This window comes from Tachypleus tridentatus, chromosome 13 (assembly GCF_004210375.1).
Source record: "Tachypleus tridentatus isolate NWPU-2018 chromosome 13, ASM421037v1, whole genome shotgun sequence".
Classification (NCBI taxonomy): domain Eukaryota; kingdom Metazoa; phylum Arthropoda; class Merostomata; order Xiphosura; family Limulidae; genus Tachypleus; species Tachypleus tridentatus.
The window spans coordinates 32635898-32660257 of NC_134837.1; the positions used below are offsets into that span (position 1 = coordinate 32635898).

Genomic DNA, 24360 nt, shown 5'->3' on the forward strand with positions numbered 1-24360 from the left:
ATTAATACGAAAGTTATATGCAAAAACGGCTCGTTTGGGTTGAGAAAATATTTTACATAGAAGAGCGAACAACGTTTCGACCTTCTTTGGTCATCGTCAGGTTTCTCGACATCACTGATTATTAATACGAAAGTTTTAATAGACGAGCATTTATTTATTTATTTTACCATATTTTTGATAACTGTGGATTATTTTAATGCTTGATTGTGGCCTACTCATTTGGACTGAAATGCAGCTGTTTTAAGAAAACATTTCCAGTATAAAGCTGTTCAAGAAAATGATTTAATCGTTCAGATATTGAGAATGTTGCAAAAACGTAATTTTAAATTTACCAATGACTAGTGAACCATGGATAAAAGCATACATACTGCAAATCAAAATTTATTAATAAACTGAAGAGTGATGTGAAATTTATGACAAATTATTCACAGAATGTGGGGTAAGCATATGACACACCTATGTACATATACATATGTATCCGTAAGTATCCACACCCATTTTGTAATAAAAACAAATTATATTATATTACCCTCATTCAATAACGTGTATTTTAAAGAATATATTTTTGGAATCTCGACAAACTAAGCTTGGAAGGCGATTAAGCTTCACATCTATTTTAACGTAAATACATCAAAACTTAAACCTAATCTGAAGCTTAAATTGGAGGTTTTTAAGCGATATATATTTTGACGTCATTACTAAAGCGTAAATTAGGAAACGCACATGGGAGTGTAATCGTGAAGACCATGAATTATGTTATTTAATAAGCTTATGATGGTTTATTTAATATTATTATTACACAAATAAATATATTATTCACAAGTAATACTAATATTCTAATGGAAAAATAATATTTCACTATGGAATTTAAAAACGTTGTTTTCAATGCAGCACGTGATGGGAAATACCATCGGTTGAAGGTAAGCCTAATGTTAGTAGCTATCCCATAAATTATAAAATAAATAAAGTATAACTTAAATTATAATTTCGAACTCCTTGTGTTACTCTTAGTTTTACAACATAAGCTAGACTATGCCACTTCTTTACAGTCTAATCACTCATAGTTAGAACTGGTAATGTAGGTCTAACAATTTATTAAACCTTAAAAGTTAAATTGTTATTGATGCATGTTTACTTTTAATTAAATTTACATTTTTCCGATGTAGGGATCTTAAATTTGAGCTAAGTTGATTTTTTTTTTAAAATTGTTGTTAAATGGAAACCTTGCAACAAATAATGGTACTTATATAGAATTTCCCTCAGTAACATGTCGAGTGGTAGACACATCCATTTGTAGTAGTTTAGTTGATAACTCAAGGATATTATAATTCTTTATCATAATTCACTTATAATATCTTCAACGTCGTAATAGTTAACGAAGTTAATGTAATGCGTAATAATAACAAAAATATAATAAAAATATAATGTTTACAGTGTGTAATGTGTTTTTTATCATATAGAAACTAGGGAAATTCTGTACAGGTACCTGTATAATACTAATAGTACAGTTTCAGTTTTACAGCAAGTTATACCTACAATATATTAAGTGTTTATATTATGTTCAGGTAATTTTAAGGATGATTAAATGTTAGTGTGTGAGGCTGGTAAAAGAAAATCACTTTAGATAGCTTACACAGATTTTTCCATATTATTTTTAAAGTCTTTAATTTATCATGAAAACTGTGTATAGGTAAAGACTTATCAGCTGCCTTTGTTTTTTGTTAGCAGAATTTTCAGTTGATTAAAGTCCTAGGGTGTACATAATCATTCAGGGGCATATGATTGGTACTGTCATGCTTTGATCAACTTTAATGTGATTGATCACATAATAAACTTTGATATGGTTGTCCTGTGTTGTTCAGACATTTGTTTCTGGAATTACTTGGGTATGCTGAAGATAATATGGTAGACCCACCAGTACATAAAATCAGGCATGCCTGGTATAAGATTAAGTGTTGTTTGCTCAGATATGTATATTTTTTCATATGAAGTTGTATATCATTTAACGTATTGAAATTAATTGCAATCTTTGTGAAAGCAGAGTTGAAGCACCCATGAGACTATTCAAGTGATGTGCATGTACCTGTTCACATATGCAGGTTTCAAATGTGAACAACAGCATGGTAGCTGTAATGTTGAAATTAAAAAAAACAAAAAAACTGTAAATTAATTACTTATTGTGAAAATTAGTTTCTCAGTGTTCACTTTACAGTTTTTTAATAAAAAAGTCAAATAAATTAAGATTTGAGTGTAGTTGTGTCCTGTTAAGTGTTTTTTCTAGCCTGGTTCAATGATTGGTGTATAGGGTGAACTTGTACGTTATATAGCATAAATTACAGTTCATTCTATAGCTAAAAGCATTGTAACTTCTTTCTTAATTGATATAACACCAGAATTTACAGCAATTTTTACAAATTCAGTGTTGATTTTGACATTTGATAAATTTAGAATGCTCAGTAAATCCCTGTTCAATGAGAATGTAAGTTGTTTCCATTATTCTTGTGTAAGTATTAAACTAAGTTGCAGTAATATTTTATCAACAGCTATTCATTGTTTCAGAATAAACAACATCAACTGTAAATTATTTTAATTAATCTAAAAATTGAAAAAATATATTAGTCGTGATATTGAGAATTTTTGTTTGATAATTCATGAAAGTAACTTCATATAATATAAGAGAGAATGGATTATTCTAATATTAAATGAAAATACATAGTTAAATGTACAAAAAAAAGTGTAACTGGCATACACCACATGTACTTTTATTAATAAGCATGATAAAACAGTTAACCACACCAACTATAAAGTAGAAGAAAATGGATGTGGATACTTTGTTACAGCAAGTTCGTGCAAATGGTTTTGATTTGATCTTGGTAGTGAATTTGTTTTTTGATTTGGATATACAATAGCATTCAGTGAAGGCTTGTGTAGAAACAAATACTACGCTGATTCTTGAGTTTTTGTGATGTGAAATTAGTATGGAGTGATCTGTTTGTGGTGTACTACTTTCTGTGTTTACTTGGTGATATGATATAGTATTTTCTAACTGGATTGCATGTTATACAACATAAAAACTAAAAATTTGTCACAGCTTCTAAGGCTCGGATGTAGTCATTTTTAATTGCCAACCAAAGGGAGAGACAAGTCGTCCATCGACAACCATCACGTACATGACTAGTCTTAATTAAATAATTGTATTGACAGTCACATTACAACAAGCCCATAGCTGAAAGTATGGGATTTGTTCACAAGTATAGCAAGATGTTGAACTAAATATATTTTGATACAACACCTCTCGTGCTAATCGCAAAGTTATACTTACCCATCTTTTAAGTAAAAGAGCTTTACGTATATCTTCATCAACTCTGATTAAGTATATGGGTTTAAAACGTGTTGTAACTTGCTTATTTTAGACATTGTACATGTCAAAATAACTGTTCATTTCTAAAGTCAGTTTATAAATTAACTCTCTGTACCAGTTTAAGTGTTTGCCTTCTTATCATTATATTAAAAAAGGTGTAAAGGTTAATTACATTTATGGAAGTTTTCCAAGAAATTTGTATTTTGATTTTTCTTTAAGTTAAAGTGAGAAAAATAAAATCAACACTTGAGTGAACTGAAAATAAAACAGTTAAAGTACGTGTGTATAATTCAACATTAAGGTATACTGTTAGCATAAGCTTACATTGGTGAATAAGTATCTTGTATAAGTCTGCAGTAATGTATTAGACACATTAAATATAACTGTTAATGAATGTGAATGTGTCTTCCTAGAACTTATGAGAGAAAATAATGAAGGTATGATAATATATCAACAACAATAGTTATGCTATATCCATTGCAGACTAGGCCTGTCACCCAATACCTTTTCATGGTTGAAAAGGTTTTTAAAATACATACATTTTTCCAATATCAAAATATTATATAATTTTATTTTTAAAAAATGTATTATTTCCTACTGTGTTGGTTATGGATTAAAGGTAATACTATTTTGATTGTTTCCAAACATTTTGTGTTTCACGAAGGGCAGCAAAATCACATTTGTTATTATATAAATGAGAACATTCCTGAAGTATCAAGAATCAATCACAGTATTTTAGAATCAAATGCCCCAAAGAACCTTAATATTTGCAATGTTATGGTCTCTGAACTAATGGAATGCTCTAGGGCACATTAATAATGTTGTCATGTCATGTTGCAGCCATTGTGGTAATAGTTGCATGGTCATAAAGCTTTTCCTGAGATTCAGTTTACAGTGCACCCTATTCTTTTTTTTTTGTTTTCTCTTTCTTCATTACATACATGTTTTTCCAAATATTGTTATAATTTTAAATAACATTGATTTGATAAGGCTTCAAGTTTATATTCTTTTTCAGATGTTTCTGGACAACAGACCAAAAGAAGAAATTCACATGTTGGTATCAACTCCAACAAATGGTGCAACACCTTTGGTAGTGGCTTCTCGCAATGGACACGTAGAAGTAGTAGAATATCTCATTACAAAATGTGGTGCCGATATAGAACAAGTATGTGAACTGAAAATAGTTAGGAAAAGAAATGACAGTTTAGTTGAGACGTGTTTTTAACTATTTGCACTTTTGCTGTTTATTTAATTATATCTCCTATTACCTTTCAACACAAATTATTGGCTCTTCCTACTTCTCTTGTTTGATCTTATGCTGAAATTTTAGGCTTCATGTTAAGTGACAACAAGCACAATAGCATAATTAGTCTTAGTAGTAGAAACACTGTCCTAAAGGTGACTGCTTGTGACTAGCACAAACATGGTTGTATTAATACCTCATTGAGAAAAATTTAGAAAAATTTTTTCTAAAAGATGATTTTTTTTGGAAGTTCTGCATGGGAAAAGTGTTCAGATTGTGTTGATTTAAGTTAGTTTTTTTACATATTTAAAGTGGAACTATTTATTAAAAAAATTAAAAGTTCTTTTTAAAAAACCCAGTTTCTCAGTACTGCATTTAAAAATTACAACAATAAAAATATAATCAAAAACTTTTCATACAATCTTAGTGAAAGTTGTGTTTTCATTGTGAGAGAGTACTTTTATTTTAAAATTATGGTATGTTATAAAAAATGGTTTTTGAACATGCCACAGTTATTTTTCTAATTATCTGTATCTGGAATATCCAAAGTGTGAAATTGTTTTATAAATTATTGTTTATGGTGCCAGTCACTAGATGGCATTACATTGTATTTATTATATTGGTGACATACACAGATACATATATTTACATGCTAAGTTTGTATGTGTTTTCTTATAGCAAAGCCACATCAGGCTAGCTGCTGAGCCCACCGAGGGGAATCGAACTCCTGATTTTAGTATTTTAAATTCGTAGACATACTGCTGTAGTATTGGGGCTCACTCTCTTAAGTTACATCCATTATTATAAGATTATGATACCATTTAATTATAGTCAACAGTTACTGGTTGATGAGTAACTGATTAAAAATAATAACAAACTTCTAGAATACATTTAATGATAAAATATTTAAGAGAAGATGTTTCATTTTGAAATTAATTAAATTTCAATCAAATTAGTATGTATTAAACATTCTTTACGTTTTACTACTGTGTATATGACTAAATCTAAAATTGTAACATAGACCTAGTATTGTTTCGAGATCATTTTAGCAAGATAGCTTTTGATTATGTACCGTTAACTACTGTAAGCAGTTGGAGGCTGGCACCTTACAAGAGTTTCATAGGAGAATCAAATATTACCTGACAAATAAAAGATGGGTTTAATTTGATATTTTTTACTCAAGGCTGGGAGCTAATGACACCATTGAAGGACCAAATGTTTCTTGTTGCTAAATTTGATTTTAATGTAAGATGTTTTTTTACTCAGCTATTTATGTTGATTGAAATCTTTTTATTGCTTGATAATACATTGTTTAAGAAAATCACCATACAGGTGCTAATATTATCATTGTAAAATATGTTTGTGTAAACTTTTACCAAGTATAATAATAATTTTGTAAAATGAAGCACATGCTGTTTGCACATTTTGTTGTAATATTGAAATAGAATTTAAAATATTCATGTGCTGGTAACTCAGTAAAATATTTGGTGTGTAAGTAGAGAATGCATTGAACTATAATTGCTACTGAAAATTAGGAATAAAAAAGATTTGTGTTATGTACACACGGTTTGTAATTCTTGTCTAGGTTGGTTCAGTGATCTTCGATAATGAGACAATAGAAGGTGCGCCAGCATTATGGTGTGCAGCTGCTGCAGGCCATCTAGCCATCGTAAAGTCTCTGATCAGCCATGGAGCTTGTGTTAACAGCACCACAAAAACAAATTCAACTCCTCTCCGTGCAGCATGCTTTGATGGACATTATCAGATTGTAGAATATCTAGTGGAAAAAGGAGCTGATATTGAGATAGCAAATCGACATGGACACACTTGTCTTATGATTGCATGCTATAAGGGACACCTAAAGATTGCAAAATTTCTTGTTGAACATAATGCTCAGACTAACAGAAAAAGTGTGAAAGGTTAGTGTTTTCTTGTGTCTAATGTATAGCTAACAGTAGTATTAGTAATACTAGTATTAGTATTAGTGGTAGTGCCAAATACATTTTGTGTGTTGTTTTGAAAAGTTTGTGTTGTGCTATTTGACAAGGAAGTGTCACTCTACAGATTTCAAAAAGCACTATTATTTTTACATATTGTGGTGTATTCATTAAAATATAAGGAAGTACAGATTTCATTTTCTACTAAAAAAAGAGACATTCTATTAACTCTGTGGATTACACTGACATTGTGGCCCCAAACTGATCATCAGAGTTTCAGTACAATAATTTTTAATATATTTCATATATCTTAATGAAAATTTTCAAGCTTTTTTTTAAAAATAATTTTTAATTAAGTATTTTTACGAAAATTTTGTTCTGTGATTTTACGAGGTGTTAACTGCTCTGTATACAGTGAATTTAATGTTTGGATTAAGAACAGTTTTATTCATCTGAAAATATTTTTATTTTCTATACCCTATTTCTGTATGGGTTCATTCAATTTTCCTAGTCTTCTAACTGTTCTGTTGTATTTAGTATTGACCATGAAGTTCCATAGAACTTAGCTTCATTTAGCTTCTAACCTTTTCACATCTATTTATTATGCTTATTGTTAAAGGCTGAAGTATGAACCTACCAAACAAAAAACAAGGAATCAATGCTTCTGCCTATAGGTTTATGTGACACAATCAATAACAAATGAGTTTCTGTTATGCAATTACCTGAACTTTTTCACATAGGTTATTGTAATCCTGGTTTCATAACACAGTTGGATAGGATTTATCATTTTGTTTACAGTACAGTTCTTGCAATAAGAATTATTTAAAGTGATAAACATGTAAGAAAATGTTTGATATGGCTCTGTACAAAGTCCGAGCTGATTCAATAAACTTGGTTGGTATTTGGATGTTAATTATCCTACTAGGGTGGTCATAATTTACTAGTGTATATATGCAACATGCATATATATTAGTACTATTTACTCATAAGCGCTTAATTTTTAGTTATTTTTCATAAAACGATAAGTAAAATGTATATATAAAAGCAATGATTATTAGTATTTACAATGTTATGAAATTGATTTGCACTTGCTAAACCTCACCTTAAGCCTCATTTACTTTCCCAAATGGAGGGAGATGAATTAGTGTTTGTATATATCAAAGATACATCTTAGAAAAGCAAAAAAGTATCAAATTACTCTGATGATACACACAAAAAACACTAATTTATCTGTCTAACTAAGATGTATATTGGTTTGAAAAAATCTTATTTCTGTTCAGAGCAATGATTTAGTCAACATGCTTCATTATTTCCAGATAAATTAGAAGTGTTCTCTTCAAACCAATTACAAACAACTGTAGATGTATGTTGTTTGGAATAAACTTTCTATAGTGGTTGGAAACATGTACATAAAATTAATAGGCATGAGTAGATAGATAAGAGGTTTCGAAAGAACAGAGTGAAGAGCAGGGCTTTCTAGGTGAGTTTGTGAAAAATATTGATGTCAGTAAATCAAAAACTGAAAGGTTCTTATTTTATACTGTAGTTGAAATTGTCTGAACTCTGAGTTTCTAATTTTGTTAACTGCTGTAGATATTATATGTTGCCATAATGAAATATAAACTGACCCATAAGATGAAGACATGCCACGTAACACACAAGAAACATATTTAGTATCGTTTTAATATTTTATTTCAGATTAAGAAATTAAAACATACATTAATGTTAAAGTTTGAATTATAAACAATGTTGTGATGCCAAATTTATTGACATACAATGATAATAAAGTTGATTGATTAAATTTTGTAAGTAACTAAAATGTTGTGGCATGTACCCTTTGCATGGTGAGAGAATTAATGATATATCAAATTTTCAGTGACCTTAGCGTAAAGTAAAACAATAGAAAAAGACAGGTGCTTAATAATGCAGTTTTCTAATTTCTTCTAATAATCCATGTCTTTAAATGGCAGCAATCCATAGGAATAAATTCAATTTGTTGTATTTTAGCAAGTGAGTAGTAGGTCATATTGTAAAGTGAATATTTTGATATGATACTTATTTCTTTTCACAAGATTAGCTATTTTGGTTCAGTGCTGCCCTCTATCTGCAGATGTTTTCTTTAGGCATGCCACAAGTTTTTTACTCACTTCTTGTTGGAATTGTAAAATTCCAACATGCCTCTCATGCAAATCATCATGTGCCCCTTCATAACCAATAGGAGCATGACATGTTCACATGATACGTATAACTCCCTCCAAACTTTTTTACTGAAGTATCACTTGTCATTTGGTAGCACTTGGGTTCAGGTGTGCTCTTTCGTTTATTTAGTGCTTCATGTTGAACTTTGTTTCCTCATTAAGTAGTTAGTTTCTAAATTAATTTGCTTTAATTCACTCATCTTTTTATCATATTTATCAGTTAATTATAGTCAGATTATTTTCTGCATTTGAACTTGGTGAACCTTTCTGTGCAATTAATTCAAAAGTGAATGTTACCGCTTTGAAATGTTGCACCATTCATCATCATTTTTTCCTTAGGCTTTAGGTGTGGGCAATCTAATGGTGGATTTATCTCCTTTTATACACCAGGAGAGCTAGTGTTACACAGGCTACCTTTTTTCTTGGACATTGTCCAGGCTACTCCAAAACAGGCTGATTCTGTGCCATTTAACAGTGACTTCAATTATCTTTTATTCACCTCTAAATTTGACTTTTCTTCCTATTCCCAACCTGATGAGTCTGCTAGGTCTAATGCAGTGTTTTTTGCTTTTTTGTCTCAGACTTGAGATGTTTTATTTATTTCCTCTTTCTTGTGCACCTCTTTGGTTTTTGTTCCTCACCTGATTTTCAAGCTCATTTTAATCAATTTGTCTCACAATTACGTGAGTGGATTTGGCAGGCCACATCCCCCTGTGCCATTTTAGCATGCATATAGTCTTCGGCTCTGATGCTAAACATGGGTTCTTTGTTGTTTGGAATTTATAGATCGTGATGCCGTATTGGCTCAGAGCAATATATCCTTGATATGTCTTTGGGATTTACATGTGATCCCAGAAACTTTTGTCCTCTGGTAACATTGGTACCACAATAATTTGCCCTTATGAAAATCATTGCCCACTTGTTTTAGTCAGAGCTTTATATGCCTGCAATTACCATTTCCCATTCTTTCCCTTTCTCATCATAACCCATCTATTAAACTTAGGGTACTTCTCATCACTTTCCTTGATGGTCCAACCCCTGTGGCCACCACTACTGGTTGACTACCAGATGGTTTGGGTCTGGTGGGAGCTCAGCTGTTTGAATTTTTTCATCATTGGTGTTCCTTCATCATGCTTCAGGTTTTATCAGATAGTTTTGTTGTCCACTTTCTTTCCCAACCTGTCTCTTCTTTTGCTTTCTTTGTGTTTAATAATTTCTGATCCTGCCAGCATCTGTCAGAAGTTGTTCAGGTATTGCTCTCTCACCAGGCCATTGAATCAGTTCCCCATCCTTCATTGGGGCCTTTTCATTTTCCCCAGGACAACTGGGGATTTCTGGCTAGTAATCAGTTTATCTTGCCTCAGTTACTTCTTTGTTTCACTACTCTGGTTCATCATGGTTTTGTTTTTTTGTAAACCTGAGATGAGTGCTTTCTCTGGATTTGTGGATGATCAAAATCGAAGTCTCAAACGCTTATATAAGCATTTGTTCTGCTAAAGCACTGCCTAAAATATGTGTATGATGTCAAAATGCTAAGTCTGCAGTTTTGTACAAATTAGGAACTCAAATTTCTAATATAAAGCTAGAATTTAAAATAAGAACTTTTTGAAATATGACTTGTGTACTGATTTCAAACACGGTTGAAATGGTCCTTTGTATACACTTACTTCAGTATACGACATATAAATAACCACTTAACAGTTTAGAATGCTCTGGAGTGATTTTTTTTCCTGCCATTTTAATCTGCAAAAAGGTTACAATGTATTTTTGATTCAAGATTTCAATGAGGTAGGTTTGTATCTTTACTCTACTATCCAAGATTTCAGTGAGGTAGGTTTGTATCTTTAGTCTACTCAGTTTCGTACTTTTTAAAATCTAAATACATCTTAGTTACTTAAATTAATAAATTATAGTGACATTCTATGGTATCAGTGTAGTTATGATTTTTTTTTTTTTGGTTATTCAATTGTATGTATGTATGTGTGTGTGTATATACAAGTCCTAAAAAAATTATTCGATATCTTCCATGTGCAAAAGTTTAAAAGGCTTAGCATCCTATTTCCAGCAGCAACTGAGTACAAAGGTCACATCAAGGACAGATAATTGTGTGCTTTACTTCTTGATTTATTGTTCTATCTTTGAAAAACAGGTTTTAATAACTTACTTGTAAATGTTAATAATTTATGTAAATATAAAATGTATAATTATTAAATATGTGACTATATATTACAAAATACTAGTCACTAAAACATAGCCAATGCAAAATCACTTTGTAAAGACTACAGGGCAGCTTTATATTACTGGATATGGTAATGTGTGTACATGCACTGTGTCAATACAAGTTATGTAATATTAGCCAGGTATGACTGGAAGGTGAGTATAATGGAAAACAGTAAATACATATGTAACATTATGAGACTTAAGCTACTTAGACTAAATATTTGTATTTTTGTGTCATGATTTAATCTTATTTCCTAATTTTTTCATGATAGTTATAAGGTTAGTCAAAGTGACAAACCCCACATAGTTAGGGTAGAGTAAATAACATTCAAACTATACAGTCTTACTGAAAAGAAACATTTGAAATGTATTTAGGGTGTTTTTGGATATTACACAAATAATATTTGGGATTTTTGGGATGAAGAATAGTTCTTTAATTGTAACATGAAATCACTTTACATATGGACTAGTAATGAAAGACTCAGTATTTTCACAAACAAATATTTAATAAAACATCTTTAATTAAAAATCTGATTTTGTGTGTTCAAAAAAACTTGTAATTGTTACCAAGAGTATACCAAATTTTGTGAATACACACATACTCCATCAAAAGTTAAGGAATAAATACCTGATATGTGCAAATGTGCATACAAATTTGTGTATATGATACCAATCCCACTGTGAAAGAGATAACAGGACTTATAACAAACCCAACTAGATTTTCATACAAAATTTAAAAAATTGGGTCACTGTAAAATGTTATTTATTTTTATTTCTGTTTGTTAGTTCTTTTCTTGTCTTTCTAATACTTTCCATATTGTTGTAACATCAGAAGTTATGTTGATAGTTTGATACTGATCCAAGTAATTTAGGTAAAAAGAAATAATCAACACAAATAATAAACAGAACTCTAAAAGTTACATAAAAACTGGGTTTTAAAGATTTTTTAAAAAATGTGGGACCAGGAGAAACTCAAAATTCTAAAAGAGAGGGAAAAAACTGGAGATACTTGGACAAAATCAGGAGAGTTGGCAGGTATGTTTAATAGGTTTTTAATTAGGTAAAAAATATTTATTGGATTTTAAAATGCAATTTTTAAATAAGCTAAGATGTTTATTTTTACCATTATTGTTGTGGTTTTAATTTGCAAATGTGTAATGAACTCCTGTATATTTTATCAAGCCCATTGTGAAAAGGTTAGAAAAAAGGGCCAGTCACCATATTAAGATGGTAGACATGAATTTAGTGTAGACTGGAAGTTTTGTCCCTAACTTTACACATTGTTTTTATTATGCATGTTAGTTATCAAAGGATTAACCTTTGAAAACATTAAAAAAAATTAACACAGACATGACAGTAGATTGTTTTTTTATTCATGGAAATGTGTAAGAGACACACTAATGATGTTACAGAAAAAAAACTTGTAATCTTTACTAAAATTCTATTAAATTTTGTGAATACACATGCTGTATCCAAAGTTATAGTGCAAATACTTAACACATGTAAATGTATAGACAAACTTGTGTAATTATACTGTGCCCATAGCGAAAGTGTGATTTTTGAGTATATTGTAAACATGTATGTATTTCATTTTATAGCTTCTATGAGTAAAAATGGCATTTTTTATTTCATACAATTAGAAATTATATTTGCAATAGATCACATATAATATACAGACAAATTGAGACATTATATTAAAATGATTTTGGAGTTTCTCTACGTTATTACTGTTGTTGTTATTCATTTCTGGTGATCGTATATCTTGACAGCAGCTTTGCAGCATAGTTTTCACTGCAAAAGGCTCTGTTCTAAAGCTTGTATGTGAGAAGGACACCATTCTTTGTCTTATTCCATGTTGTGTATGAAAACAGTGATTTTTCTGATGCCTGTTGTGACAATACAGCACCAAAGAAATCTGTACGTGCTTCATTTGAAAACCTGTAAAATATTATTCCATATGAATAGCCATTTAATATTCTGGCTGCATGAAATGTGTGGTGTGTAGCAGTCAAATGGATATTTATTGTAAGCAACACATTATTGTGTACACAAGGATTGTCACTTTTCAAAATGGAGATTCTCCTTGGTAACATTGTGTGCTTTTGCCTGGTCCACATGAACAGCTTTTTCCATTGATCTTTGTGTTATAAATTCTCAGTTGTTACAAGAGACCATGCTTTGCTTACTATGGCTGGAATTTTGAAAGAACTTGTATCCACATTAGGATTATAAGTCTTAATTATATTTCCTTGATTTGCTGATCCAAGCTGTGGTGATTTGCCTTGAATAGGTAAAATTGCAGTCCATGGTAGAAGGTAAGACCAGTGAATTAATGCATTAAGCTTCTCTGTCACATATTCTTTTTAATTTTACTTTCATTAAGAAAGGGAATCTGTAACACATATAAATGTAGTTAATAGCTTTTCACTGTGACTTTACATTGGTTGTGGTTGTCACATAACTTGCTGGTCTGTATATTTCAGATTGTTTTAATATACTATATCCAACTCTCTGAAGTGTTACGAGTGCCTTGATATTTAGTAGTATTGGTTTATATCAAGTGAAGGTATGTTAGTGTTTTCTAAGACAATCCATTCCAGTGGAATTGGATTACATTGTCTCATATATTTAATATTTTCACCTGGCACAATCCTGAATGTTAATTATACAGTTTTGGATTAGTTTCATTGTGATACATTGTATAATAATAAATCAAACATGGATTGTTAGATTTTGATGTCAATCAGAATGAAACTATCCTGAGTTTTACATTTTTTCATTTGTTATGTAGCTCACTTTGCTCTAAATCAGCCATTTCTGTGTTCTTGATATGTAAACTAAGCAAAGTTTTTATCAAAAGATTTACATCAGCAGACTAAAGCATTGATAATTTAAGTGCTCATAATCCATGCAATAATCTGTCTTTGCACATTTTAATCAGTGTGTAATTAACTGTCAACATTACTGAGGTAAACAAAATTAGTTCCAATATTTGTTGTTTGTATCCAAAATGGTTCATTAGAAATTCTGTTAAGTAACATATGTTATTGCATGTATAGTTTTAGGAATGGTCTCATGCTAGAGTTGCATGCTAGTGGCTAAGTTTGTTTGTGACATGACATCCAAAGTTATGTGGATTAGCAGAAGAAAAATGTTTTACATATTTCAACAGGTGATTGAACACTTTAATTGTTCCTACAACCGACTACATCCTTCCCCCTTTTTTTTTTATTTAGAAATCATGCTTATATGTTCTAGGTTGCAATAACATTTGAGTTTTATTTGTTCACTTCCTTTTTTTCACAACCGTAGAAATCATAGTTTACTTGAAGAATTAGAAACAGTCAGTGTTATCACTCCATGGTATAACTTGCTTTAGTTTCACAGTTTTCAAAATGTGTACATCTCTTACTAAATATTTGTTACATCCTTACGTACATGGTGGTTCTTTATTATATTTGTCTCATTTAAAGTTCATTAAAGAATAACTTGCACATTTGATGTTACTTGTTATAAAACTCTGGATTCTGTGAGCAGAGTTTTGATATAAAATGTATCACTAACTTATTGGAACAGTACAGAGTTATGAATATCTTAAGAAATGGTAGAAATATGATTTTAAAATTTACATTTGGTCCATAATAAAACACGTTATATATTCTCAAAGATGACAAACTTGAAATGGCAAATTTTTCTATTAAGGCTGTGTGAAAATATTTATTTATATATAGCCTATCAAATACATAAGGTAGTACCTTTTGTCTTTCATCTAGAGCATCCAAGATCAGACTCCAGCTCCATTTCTTCAAAATAAACACTGCTTCCCATAACTTAAGAAAAAAATAACAAAAACTGCAACTTAAGGGTTAGATAAACAATTTATTAGTTACCAAGTTGAAAGTTTATTGTATGAGATATTAACTGAGGAAGTGATCAAATTTTCAAGCACCTCAACCAATCAGTAAGCAACATATACACAAATTTTTATATTGGCAGTGGGTCCTTTTTAGTCATTTAAACACTTAACTATTATTTGAATAGGTAAACAGTATAAATGTAAGTTGTCATCTCTTATAATGTGGCCCTTGTTTTCAAGCTGATGACCCATAAGTTATCGTGCCAAATAAACTCTGGAATTTACATGCTAACTATTGTCACTAAGGGAGTTTTTAACCATTTTTAAATATTTGACCATTACATTTCTCTGAAGTTAGCATTTTTTGTTTGTAATATTTCAAACATCTATATTTCTGAATTTTTCTGTTCAATAGTGTTGAAGAACAAGTGCTCTTGTGAACTAACCTAAGAAGTAAATTCTTCAGCTACTAATAATTATGCAGAGTTTAGCTAATTAAATTGAAATGGAAGGTTATGTCACAAAGGATAAGTAATGGGTGTGTAAAAGGTTCTGACATAAATAGTATATACAGAGGATTCAACTGTAATGTACTTAAATTTCAGTCTTTTAATATGGTTAATACAGTAGGTGTTGTAAAGTTAATACATCTGTAAATATTTCTTTTTAGATAATTAATGTTTTCATTATTTTTTGACCCCATCACCAAATAAAACTTTATTTAAAATACACAAATTTTTAACAAATTAATTAAGTTCTAACTGTGGAGAATTGTAGATCATGTCTGTTATTTCAAATCTAAATTTTGTTCTTCTTTTCTGAAGGAAATACAGCTCTTCATGATTGTGCAGAGTCGGGTAGCCTTGAGATTCTGAAGTTACTGCTCCAGCATGGTGCCAAAATGGACATTGATTCATATGGAATGACACCACTTCTGGCAGCTGCTGTAACAGGTCACACTGCTGTGGCTGAGTACTTGATTTCTCTTTCTAGTTGTAGTAGAAAAGAAAAAATTGATGCTCTCGAGTTGCTTGGAGCTACATATGTTGATAAAAAGAGAGACATGAAAGGGGCTTTAGACTTATGGAAAAGAGCCATGGAGGAAAGAACTCAGTTCCCGTTTGTGAAGAAACTCGTACTTCCCCATTCTGTGCCAGCATATAATAATGCAGTAGAGGTAGATAGTGTTGAAAAGCTAGATAAATTAATCTGTGATCCAGATGAAATGCGGATGCAAGCCCTCCTTGTGAGAGAGCGAATTCTTGGACCTGCTCATCCTGACACTTCCTATTACATTAGATACAGGGGTGCAGTTTATGCAGACACTGATAATTTTGAACGCTGTATCGGTCTGTGGATGTATGCTCTTGACATGCAGCAAAAAATTCTTGAACCTCTCAATCCCATGACTCATAGTAGTTTGGTATCATTTGCAGAGCTGTTCTCCTTCATGATGTCTGATACATGGGCAAACAGAAGAAGATGTGGACCATCTGTTGCCTTCTATGATATACAGTGTGTTTTTCACAAGGCGTTAAAGGAAATTGAAGCTGCCCTTAATCATATGAAGAAAATGCAGCCTGCAGAAAGGGAGTTCAACAATTTTCATCGAACTCTGGTGATAGTCATGCATCTGATTGGTCTGTTATGCCGTTTAGAGCCTCATCTAAGCATTGAAGAAAAAGAAAACTTGAAACGTTCAGTCTATAAATTGGTTAAATTGGGTCCTCGAGGATGTAATGGTCTAACTCCACTACATCTTGCCTGCCTTAGGGAGTCTTCAAGTTTGGGAAGATATCCTGTGTGTACCTTTCCATCTCCAGAAGTGGTGGAATTATTATTAGAAGTTGGAGCATCACCTAACATTGTAGACAATGATGGTAACACTCCTTTACATATAACTGCTCTCAACAAACCTAGTGCTCACAGAATTTTCAAAATGCTTCTCAACTATGGAGGCCACTTAGATGCATGTAATGCCAAAGGAGAAACTGCTCTAAACCTGACTCATAGCATTGCCTTACTCGATGTTTTCCCAGTGCGCCATTTAACTTTGAAGTGTCTAGCTGCACGTGTCATAAACAAACAAGACTTGCCTTTTAAAGAACTTATCCCTCTTAACCTTGTAGACTTTGTATTATCCCACTAACCTTCACTGGAATTCTCTTTCAGATTGATATAAACCTATGGCATGAAAATAATGCAGTTTATTGTGTCTGTTGTGTATGAAGTCTTAACCATAACTGTGCATTATATATATATTTTTTTTCACTCAAAGATGTTTTTTTTTAACTCGCTGAAAGTTATTGAAGTGCATATGTGTATAACTTTTCCAAAATTATAAAAAGTAATATTTTTAATAATTAATAACTTTCAGATTATTTTTGTCCTAGTTTGTGTAACTTAATTTTCTAGTCTACTTGTGTAGTAAATATAATGTATAAAAAATTAATAATTTCTCCAGGTACTTGTACAAAGGTTTTTGTTTTTTGCCAGCCTGTTTAGCAATAATTGCTTATTTTTGAAGAATTCATTGAAAAATAATGCTGCATACACTGTGTCTTCATTTGAATTTGTTTTATTTAATTATCTATCATACATTCATACAGAGTACTTTAAAGAACATTGAGTGAAACTTCTTGTCACACTTCCTAAAGCACTACACTATATGAACACTGTTTTGCACTAAGGTTATTTCAGCAAACTAATTTTACTGAGAGGTTTCCAAGGCTAACAATGATTTCATGAAAAGCTGCAGTGAAAAAGAGCTTAATTTTCTGATGCTTTGATATAATATTAATCAAATTTTAGTTTTTGTAATGTAATTAAGTATGCTTGCAGCCAAAATATTTTAACGATTAGTTAATTTATATGTTGTTGGCAAATATCCTTTTCTTTGTGATAGTAATCTGTGTTACCTTCTGTGAACACAAGATGATAATAGCCTTGCTCTTAAAAAATACTTTTAATTTACACAACTCAGCTCCAACATGCAAATTTTATTATTTGTCTCCAAGTATGTTTTTGAATACCTGAATAGGTGTTAGTTAAGAAATAGCAATTGTGAAGTCTTCTCATGATGATAAATGTAAAAATAGATGAACATGCATATTCTGAGTGTAACATATCCCTTCAAGATCTAGTTTTACGGTACCTGGTTCTGTGTATCATCATTCTGCTTGAGATAAGAATACTTGGCAGCTTTGTTTCTGAATTGTCTCTAAACAAACAGCTTCATTAATAAAGGTCTGGGGGCAGTCATATACATATTCTGCTGTGGCAGAATAAAAATATTAAATTAAAATGTTGAGGTTTATTTTCTCATTACAACTGTTATGTAACATAGAAGTTTGGAAAGCTTTAAAACAAATTAGTGGAATAAAATACTTTTTGTGTTTCCAAAACTGCCATTTTTGTCTGCTTAAGTATGCAGTTGTATCATTGTCCAAATTAATATTATTAGCAGTTGTACTAACTGAAAAAAATGGTGCTTGAAAGGAGAGCCTAAAATAACTGTAGAAAATACAAGTAACATTACCATGATAATCTGTTTTAAATTATAACATGGAGATTAATAGAAGTATCATTTCCTAGTTTGTGTGACTTAATTTTCTAATTAAATGCTGTTTAACAAACTAATAAATACTGCTAAAAACATATTTACCCTTACATAGTCTTATTTTGCTAATTTTTTTTTATTAAAGATTTGTTTTTAATTATTCAATTTTATTAAAATTAGGTAGTGATAATAAAGCATATATCTTTTTCTGATGTGTAGTTACATAGAACAACTGATTAGTGCGTTGTATGCAAGTTTCTTGTTTTGGGTTTTTGCATAAACCCTTCCACATTAATTTATTACTTTTCAAACTTGGGTTTTTAGTGTGCATAGTGAACTTTTCTTGTTTGGTGTTTAGTATGTGAAACATGAAGTTTTTCCTTGTTGCTTTTAAGTCATTTATAATTTTTTGGTTACACGTCTGTTATATACACTCTAAAACAACACCATCTGGTGAGTCATTTAAACTAATATCACAGTAGAGAGTTCTGTTAAACCTAGTTTTAAAACGCGTTGCGATGACATGAAACAGTTAATGAAGCATATAGATTGCTAAGCTCTCAAATGAAATGAACATGACTTGGAAACACATGTACAGCAGTAAGTTATCAGTTTAGTACAAGACAAATATGCTGAAATGTCATAGGACACACTTTGACCTTACTTATAGCCATTGTAGTGTATTTTGAGATAGATAAAGGTTTCACATTCTGACTATGGAACAGATTGAGAGAGAGATAGAAAGTGCTACAGACTGTTCTGTCCAGAATGCTTCGTATTATTAGTATAAGTTATTGATAATTCAGCAGCAGATGTACAGAAAGAACTACAGTTGCTTCAAAACTATTTTCTCAGAAGTGTTAAAATTAAGATTTTGAAGGGAGTCCACTTTTGTGATAGTAAGAGATTTAGAACATAAGTGAATACATACATTTTTGTACAGAAGTCAGAAGTATTAAGAAACTCCTCACATTTTTTCATAAGATCAACATTTTTTATTACTAAATGACGAACTCAGTCGTGCAAACTTCAAATGTTCCGCTCGTGGTTAATATTAGGGGATAAAGGACTTAATGACCTGAATATGATGGAGGTAGAATGTTGTTCCAGTTCAGTTTAGCCCATGGTTCAGACAATTGGTGACACATCTATGTTGGGTTTAATGCAATATATTCAATACGTTGCCCTTCACTGTAACTCTGGTCGTGGATGACCATGTTGATGCATGTGTCCATCAAAATCGTTTACGGTAGGTACGAATTAAAAAGAGGTGGAATTGTGACAGTGTGGAACGAATTTCTATTGGGTCGTGGGCAGATCTGTACAGTCTTAACAGCACAATTCTAGGTAATAATTCTTTATCTCAAATAATGCCAGTCTTCAAGCAAAGGTTGTTCAGTACAAGTTGACACAATGGAATATTAATTGTAACAAAAATTGTCGTGTAACATGTCGCACGAGAGAGTGGCATTTTACTGATTTGTCTTATGTGATCTTTAATATCTCAAATCTGGTTATAATGCTTGTTAAGAGTGGAACACACTGAAATAATTAGTAATGTTCGTACAGTCGAGTTTCGTTTGTTTGCTTTTTCATGAGTATATAACCTTACCAGTTACATGAAAAATTAGGTTATTTTTTATCAAGGTTTACGAATGTGTATTAGTCATGAAAAGAAAGAATATTCATCACTTTCTACATAAAATGTATGAATTAGTTTAGAACTGTGAGCAAATTTATTTGTGATCTTATTGGACCAACTACAAAACAGTGTGTGTGTGTTGTGTTTTCTTATAGCAAACTCATTTCAGGCTATCTGCTGACTACAAAACAATAGATTAGATGTAAAATTTAATTAATCGAATTATGTGTTGGTAATTTAGACTACTACAGTATATTAACAAGCAATTGAACAAAGTATGTTCCAGAATGAAGGATGACATACCACGTAATTCTTGCAGACTTCGAAAGATAAAGTCTCCTTTAAAAAACTTTCATCAATTCATCAAATACGAAGAATTGTATCTGGCACCTAAATAAAAGAAAAATTATTTAAAGTTAAATAATTCGGCAACAGTATACGATATATCGATGAAAGGAACAAACAACTCGGAAACCCCAAAATCCCACAAACACTCACGTTAATTTATTTCTTCCTAAATTAGAGTTCTTAGTGAGGGACATGGTGGTTAAGACCCTCAATTTGCTTGTGGTAGGTTTGAATTCTATTACCAAACGTTCCCCTCCAGTCGGAAGGGGGGGTACTATTGTACGAAAACAATTCCAATTTTTGTGAGTGGTAGTGACTAGTTGCCTTTTTTCTGGTCTTGCACTGCTAAATTATGGACTAATAGCGCAGATAGCCCTCGTGTAACTTTGCGCGAAATTGAAAAAGAAACCCATTTTCGTTTACAAAAAGTAACGTAAGAGTTGGCGGTGGGTGGTGTTGACTAGCTGTTTTTTCTCTAAATTAGGTACGGCGAGCACGTACGACCCTCGCGCAATTTTAGGTTAAATTTAACAAAACTTTGTCCCTTTGGAGGTCCACTTATGGACTTGCAACACAAAAGTCCGGGGCTCTTGTGATATTAGATAGAAAGCAAATAGTACTCTGTGCATTTTTATGCTGTAAACAACAATCTCGCTTTACAAACAAGAGTCGTAGTAACGTTCGTCATGATCCCGTTATTTTATACATACTGAACAAACTGGAGATCTGGTAACTTCTGCAAGTATTTGTATAAATAATAGACATTGAAAAGATTATTGTAACCAGTGCAGTATCTATCGTGAACCATTCATTACTTATTTAACCGGCCCGGCATGGCCAAGCGCGTTAAGGCGTGCGACTCGTAATCTGAGGGTCGCGGGTTCCAATCCCCGTCACACCAAACATACTTGCCCTTTACGCCATGAGAACGTTATAATGTTACGACCGATCTCACTATTCGTTGGTAAAAGAGTAGCCCAAGAGTTGGATGTGGGTGGTGATGACTAGCTGCCTTCCCTCTAGTCTTACACTGCTAAATTAGGGACGGCTAGCACAGATAGCCCTCGAGTAGCTTTGTGCGAAATTCAAAACAAACAAACAAACAAAACTTATTTAACCTAATATCGCCGAGATATTTACCTGTACACCATCTTGAATGGATTCATGACTTTGTTTCGATATGGGGCGTAACAGCCACGTAAAGCTAGTTTGGCCAAAACGCCTGGACAATGCGGCAACCTGACTGAAGATTATTAGCCACCAGAGGCAAAACACGCCCCAGGTTTAAGGTGAACAAGTTTTGCAATCGCAGAATTTGAACACTCAGATTTTGAAACTGGGCTTTGGGCTGGAGATTAGTAAATCAGTATTTCATATTATAAGGAGCATTATTGTAGTTAGCAAAAAGTATGTTTTAGTTACGCTGTATATATTTCTTAACGGTCATGAGCATTTCCTAAAACTGTGAATAACTTATTCATGTTCGTTCTTGTGTTACTTAAAAAAAAAAAAAAATGGATTCCGAATTGTACATATCGCTTAAGCGGAATGTCCTCTTTGTTTTGGCGAATATAAACTCTCTTGCTCAATGACTTATGTAATAATTAAGTAGTTTTGTCTGCCTTATATAGCCAACTTCAGAGTGGGCGGCATAGTCTGAGTCATTTTGTTTTGTTTTTGTATTTTTGAATTAAGCACAAAGCAACACAATGCGCTATTTGTGCTCTGCCCACCACGGGTATCGAAACCCGTTTTATAGCGTTGTAAGTCCGCAGACATACCGCTGAGCCACTGGAGGACAGGCTGAGTCATTACGAGCTATGATCAATTCCCCACACAGTTGAAAATAATTGTATCTGTTGATTCACGGTCATCAGCGGCTAAAATTAGCGGACAGAAGTAGAGACAAAAAGTTACAGATTACATATGAAAATTAAAAGTAATCCCAAAAGTATGTATCAGTCTGAACAATATTAAAAGACTCAGAACGTCAGATCATCTTGTCTTTTTTACACTAGAATAATCTAACAACACTGTTAAATACTTATTAATTAGAGAACTTTAAAAATCTAATTACTTATCGATACATATTCAAGATTCATCAAAATTTTTTATGTATATTTATTGTGGGTTAAGGAGAATACACAAGGATTTTTTTTCTCAAATTCGGTGCTACCCAGGCCCGGCATGGTCAAATGGTTAGAGAGCTCGACTCACAATCCCACCAAACCTGCTCACTCTTTCAGCCATGGAGGCGTTATAATGTGATGGTCAATCTCAATATCAATCAGTAAAAGAATCGTCCAAGAGTTGGCAGTGGGCCTCGTCTTTCACTGCTGTATTAGATAACCCTCGTGTTGTTGCTTTGCGTGAATTTAAAACAACAAACAAACAAACCTGTGTTATACTTAGAACTATTTCTTCTATTGTCGATTGTGCTGAATATATTGACCGTGATAATGCAATACTACACTTCTTGGAAGATTTTAATCTGAGAAACCTTTTAGCGCTGAAATTGACAGGAGCTATGAGAAAAACATCGACATTTTCTGTAAGATATTAAACTTTCATAAAATATTATGGATCATGTTAGGGTTAGGGTATCAGGCTATTGATTTGTAGTTCCATAGTTGGTATCTACTGCTGTCCCCCCACAAAAGCATCCCCTACATCGCATTATAAATCCCACTATTTGATCAGATAAGAGTTGGCGGTAGGTGCTGTTGACTAGTTGCCTTCCATAATCTATCAGTTCATGAGTTTAAACACAGTTTAAAATGCATGCGAAATAGTAAATAGGATTACTGTTACTAACTAATGATTCAGTAATCTCATTCACTGCAATTTACTGCAAAATAGAATTAGGAAGTAAAATTGCATTATAACCTGGAATTTTTTTCCGATCAAAATGTTTCAAAAAGAGTTAACAAATCTTTTTTTATCCATTGACACTTAAAACACACATACTGAGCTGTTAACGCACCATAGTTGCTCTAATTGTACGAAAAACATTGAGAGGATCCTGCGAACTCCCTGAAAAATACAATTTTCATTTTAATGAACATACAAGAATCGGTAGTATGAAAAGGTGAAGACTATTTTAATATAAGAAATGTGGTAAATAAGTCACAACTGTTTTACGACTCTAAATACAGGGTTTTGATACTTATGGTGCACAGAATATCCAAAGCTCCTTGTGTAGCTTTGAGCTTAACAACAACCGAACAATTGATTAACAATATAAATAGGCCCTGCACGGCCAGGTGGTTAGGGCACTCGATTCGTAATTTGAGGGTCGAGAATTCGAATCCCCGTCGCACCAAACATGCTTCCCCTTTCAGCCGTGGGGACGTTATAATGTGACGGTCAATCCCACTATTTGTTGGTAAAAATGTAGCCCAAGAGTTAGCGGTGGGTGTTGATGACTATCTGCCTTTCCTCTAGTCTTACACAGTAAAATTAAGGACGGCTAGCGCAGATAGCCCTCGTGTAGCTTTGCGCGGAAATTCAAAATAAACCAAACTAATATAAATAAATGTATTCGTGACGTGTAGAAAACAGCTAAAAAAATCACTAGAACACTAGAGCAGATAGCTGCTATCAACCCTATTGGAAAAAAAAGTTAATTGTTTGTTTGTTTGTTTGAAATTAAGCACAAAGCTACACAATGGGCTATCTGTGCTCTGCCAGGAAGGTATTCAGACCTGGTTTTTAGCAGCGTGAGTCCGCAAACATACTGAAGGGGGTTATACGTAAAAGAAAATTAATACTTAAACAATCAAGCGAAATAAAACAAAAAGGATGTACTGCGTTAAAAACAGCACATACAAACCTGTGATAAATGACACTTAAATGAACAAAAGGAAGTCAAAACAAATTAAATTAAAAACGCTACATGAATGATAATTATCCGTATGTTACAGGCTCTAATGTATGATAGAAACAGTTAACAAGGGAGATAACCCAAGCTCCTCTTAAAAACAACAAAAAACTGGC

The 24360-nt window shown here is 32.1% G+C and overlaps 1 protein-coding gene across 4 annotated transcripts; it reads left to right on the forward strand.

Annotated features, from left to right (window-relative positions):
* Positions 1–380: 380 nt before the first annotated feature.
* On the forward strand, positions 381–18219 carry LOC143237053 (protein fem-1 homolog C-like). Of its 4 annotated transcripts, none has more exons than XM_076475885.1 (4): positions 381–480; positions 4377–4526; positions 6190–6523; positions 15640–18219. In XM_076475885.1, the coding sequence occupies exons 1-4, from the start codon at positions 433–435 to the stop codon at positions 16962–16964; spliced, it is 1857 nt and encodes a 618-aa protein (XP_076332000.1). In that variant the 5' UTR covers positions 381–432; the 3' UTR covers positions 16965–18219. The 4 variants fall into 4 exon arrangements, with proteins under 4 accessions (XP_076332000.1, XP_076331999.1, XP_076332001.1 ...); XM_076475884.1 differs by lacking the exon at positions 381–480 and adding an exon at positions 498–920; XM_076475886.1 differs by lacking the exon at positions 381–480 and adding an exon at positions 1049–1073.
* The last annotated feature ends 6141 nt before the right edge of the window (positions 18220–24360 follow it).